Genomic DNA, 4,465 nt, shown 5'->3' on the forward strand with positions numbered 1-4,465 from the left:
TTTATTTTAAAAAAACATCAGTGAGTTTTTTAACCCCACTTATCCTATAATTATTCTGTCATAGACAAATATATCCGTAATGTTTAAATTTATATCTTTAAATTTGGAAAAGATTCTCTAACACACTTAAGGAATAATAATGTCAGAATTAATTTTTGCTCTTTGTAATTTGGCTGAAGATTCGTTACTTAAGAAGAGTTCCAACTCTTGTAAAAGAGTTTTTACAGCTTCCAGGCAGTTTTCTTCTTCTTCAAGATCCGGAACATCCGAAAACTCCTGTCGGAGCAGTGTTAATACAATACTGAGTTGAGCAATCGACCTGTAATACAATAAAACGTAATAAAAGATGGAATAGAAAATATGTGTGCTTCTGGAAAAAATATAGAAAGTATTATATATATTTTGAAATAGGAATTGATAGAAAGTTAAAGAATATTAAAAATGATGTTCTAGCGATCGTTCGTTTTCTTTCACAGACTGACCTGAAAATAGAATCTCAATTTAAAATATCGTGCGCTCCATTTTGTTAATATTTATGCTAGTATTCTTTACATGACTTATATTCCTTTTCTATCCCATTGATTCCTTTATACTCTTTATACCATAATAATCTTTTAAAAATTCTATTATTTTCTATCCAACTTTAAGACATTCTATTTTATTAATATTCAATCCTTTTTATAATTTGTAAAACTATTGAACATAGGGGCTATTAGGACTGTGAGACTCAGGTCTGCTTTTGCCATATTAAACTGCTCTCCTTTTCCATTAAACGTAATTCTGTTTTAGCCAGTATAATTTATTCAATCAACAATTTTATTCTTGTCCTAATTTTATTATTTTATTCTTATTTTATTCTTTTTTCCTAATGCTCTCATCTTTTAATAAAATGAAATAATTTTCTTTATTAAAGAATATTGAAAAACGATCAATTTCTTCTTTCCATTACAGTTCAGGTTGGATAACAATTGAATATTGAATATATTGCGATAAAAGAAATACAGATTCGGATCATGAGTGAATAAAACTTTTTATAATTTTTCCCAACAGAGTACGTTTAGAAAAGCACGTTAGAATGAATTGGAAATTATATAAACATACCCAGCAGAGACTTTGATCTTCACCTCGGCATCTGTGATAGATAGTATCTCTAAAATGCAGTACTTTAAAGAACCAAAGTTCCTAACGACTCGAATGTCGTCGATAACCTCCTCGAAAGAATATTTGTCCAAAAAATCAAAAAACCGTTCACCTGCAGTCGCCAATTCTATATCAAACGACAGTACTTTTTCAACCGAAACTGCTTTCATGGCCAGGATACTGACTAGGGGGTCATTCTTGAAATCGACTGTACAAGTTCCATCGATAGTTTTGTCTACAGATAAATGAAAATTGGGTACAACTGTTTGGTATGGTTTATCTTCTGCTTCGTATAAAATAGTCCCGCATGCCTCCACTAATGACTCCTCCTCAAAGGTAGGCACGTCTAGAACTACTATTCCTATTATTAAATCTGCATTTGGTTTGATGCAATCCGTGGTGTTCCAAAAGGAGTCGTCTGCGAGAATCCAAAATGTTGAAGTGCCATTTAATTCGTTGTCATTTTTTAGACAAATATAGAACCTTAAGTCTTTCAAGAGCCTGAAACAAATATTACAAATTGATTTTTTTATTTAGGAATAACGAAATTACTTGAATACTTTTCTTCCAATTTTAGAGCACATATAAAAATGTGTTCTCGCCAAAACGTAAAATAATGCAGCAATTCGAAATAAGACGACTTTTCAGTGTGGTTTCATTTCGATCTGAAAAATGTACAATTCTCGACTATTTAATATACTTTCATATTAATGTATATTATGTGTGTAAAATGCTTTCATTTACTGGTTAAATTTGTATATATATTTTTTCTTCTTAGAATAAAAGCGTCATTGAATTTCAATTATATGAGTGTTTTTCTAATTAAGAGCATCAATTGGGATAAAAAGAAAAACAATTCACTTTTGGTTTTCCATTAAAATCTATGATTCTAGATCGAATTGATTTCCAGGACTGAAAGCACATAAGGCTTTACAAAAAATCTGTTTAGTAACATTTAAATGCAAATAAGTAGCCATCGTGTTTGGCAAGGCACGATTAAGTTTAAAAAAAGAATGCAAGAAAGTGCATTTGCGTTTTAATGTGAGTTTGATAAATTGCCAATAAAGGAATGTACTAGAAATACATTTTTTATAATATAAATTTAATTTATAGAAGGTTCTAATATTTATCTATAATTATTTTCTGATTTCAATTAGTATAGCTGCGATTTTCATTATTTTAAAACTATATTATATTGGCATTGATGCATCTAAAAAAATTTGTATGCTACCTACTAGTATTTCAGTCTTTTAAATATATAATTATTTTACAGGTCGCACTGGAAACTTATTTGACTACCTGCTTCCAACTAAAATTTTAGAAAAACAAGTCAATTCAAAAATGTTTTGCTTCTGTAATAATAATTTAAGGGCTTTAAAATTATCCAATTTATGATAAAAAGATGTTTTACTGTACAATTGTGATTGATATTCGAAAAACGATTATGTTTGTACCTTGTTGGTACACATGCAGTCATAGATAGGTACACAGCGACTCAAAGGTCACTAATTGTAAGTGTTTGATTACAAACTTTTTTTCCTAATAGTTTCAACTTTAGATTTTATTTTCACACGTCAATCTTTTCAGGGTAATGTAAAAAATGAGCATTTATGGACTTTAAAGGTTACTGACTCCCTGTGGGCAACTTTGCCCCATGGTCTTACTTTTTTGCCTAAAATAGTTTAATATATTTATTCAAAGATAGACGTGTTAAAATGTAAAAAGAAATTAGTAATTTGAAGCATCACAACATTTTTAGACCTTCCACGTAAGGATGTCCAAAGATTTATAGTTGAAAGTTGTAATTTTCTAATTTCCAGCTTGTGAATTAATTAAAAAAGGTAAAGGTATTCACTTTTTGCATTTTAAAGAAGACATCCGTCAAATTCTAGATTTTCGAAACAATGAATTTTTTAATTTATAGTTTATAATTTCATAAAATTTTTCTACAAAGTGCAAAAATAACGTTGAAAAACATTGAATGCAAATAGGTTACGCTGCAGTTGGTAACATCGAATTAGTCCTATAATAAATAATATCCAGTTTGCACTGCATAAATACATACGTTCTCACGAAAATAAACTTACACGAAATAATTTAAGCGCATGCAATATTTTTCACCCAGAAAAGATCGTATATAATGAGGATTCCGTTACCAAAAGAGCAAGAAAGCAAGAGTAAGCGGCTGAATCAGTGAATTAAGTTTGTTAGAAATGCGATATCTTTACCTAGTCTAGGGAATTTCGTTTTTAAAATTCATCAATCATATCAAAATGATGTCTATATTAAATTATGTTGAGACAGAGAGATCTAATAAATTGTCGACTTGGCTGCTCGAAGTCTGCACGAATACATTTAGAAAGTTAGGAGCTATTTACTGCTTCTACAATAAATATAACCTCGCCTTTAAAATACGTAAATTTTACTTATTATTTAAAAACGAAAAAGTATCATATTTTTTTTTCCTTTTCAAGTCATTCGTAAAGTTTGTGTAATTTTTTTCAATTTGATAAGTGAAAATTTGGATATCTTTTAGAATTACTTGGCAAATTTTGATTTCACAAACTTTATTAATAGTGTACCCATACATTTTTTTCGGCGGTATTTTTTGCATCGTAGTTTTTTTGGTGAGATTGTACTTCTTTCATAATAAAAATGATAAAATCCTCGTTTAAAAGTAAAAAAAAATGGAATACTGAACACAATATACTGCACATTAATAGTGTTGCTTATTGTTCTCTCTGAAGATGTAACAAATGGTAGAAGTCTTTATAATTAGATTCATTTTAGAACACGATCTTTTAGTCAATCTGAACAGTTTCTTTCTTTGTGGAATCTGAAAAGATAGAGTAGTAATTCTATACATTTATATATTCCCTCCTTTGACAGAATTAAAATATTATAAAATATAGTTTTTATGTGAATATTACACCGGAGCTAGAGAGCAATTTTTTCAAAAATAGAAACTATAACAATTTTAGTTTAGACTAGAAGATCAAATACCGTAATTCACTCAAGAAAAAAAATTGCCAATGTTTATTGAGTTAATAAACAGGTCTAGTTTCCACTTGGTTTTACAATTATTATGTATAAGATCATATAATTTAATGTTCAGGTAATTAATTAGGAGAAATTTAAAGAATAAAATTTAAGAAAACAGCCTGGAACAGCAATAATCTCGAAGTCAAAAAGGTTTTAATTCTTTAAAGAAAGCTCAATCTTCGATACATACAGTCTGTCAAGTTAAAGCGTGGGTGGCTTTACTCGCAGTCGGTAAGGTGTATCGACATGATTTTGGTGTCAAAATATTAAGAAGAGCTCCCTC

At 29.1% G+C, this 4,465-nt stretch overlaps 1 protein-coding gene across 1 annotated transcript in view; it reads right to left on the minus strand.

Annotated features, from left to right (window-relative positions):
- Nucleotides 1-44: 44 nt before the first annotated feature.
- Nucleotides 45-4,465, minus strand: part of LOC117174171 — a 166,108-nt gene continuing 161,687 nt past the window's right edge. The window contains exons 3-4 of the mRNA XM_033363000.1: nt 1,102-1,641; nt 45-319 (exon numbers count right to left, since the gene is read on the minus strand). Of these exons, the coding sequence (XP_033218891.1) occupies nt 127-319; nt 1,102-1,641 (733 nt within the window). The 3' untranslated portion in view covers nt 45-126. The remainder of the gene's footprint in view (nt 320-1,101; nt 1,642-4,465) is intronic.

This window comes from Belonocnema kinseyi, chromosome 6 (assembly GCF_010883055.1).
Source record: "Belonocnema kinseyi isolate 2016_QV_RU_SX_M_011 chromosome 6, B_treatae_v1, whole genome shotgun sequence".
Classification (NCBI taxonomy): domain Eukaryota; kingdom Metazoa; phylum Arthropoda; class Insecta; order Hymenoptera; family Cynipidae; genus Belonocnema; species Belonocnema kinseyi.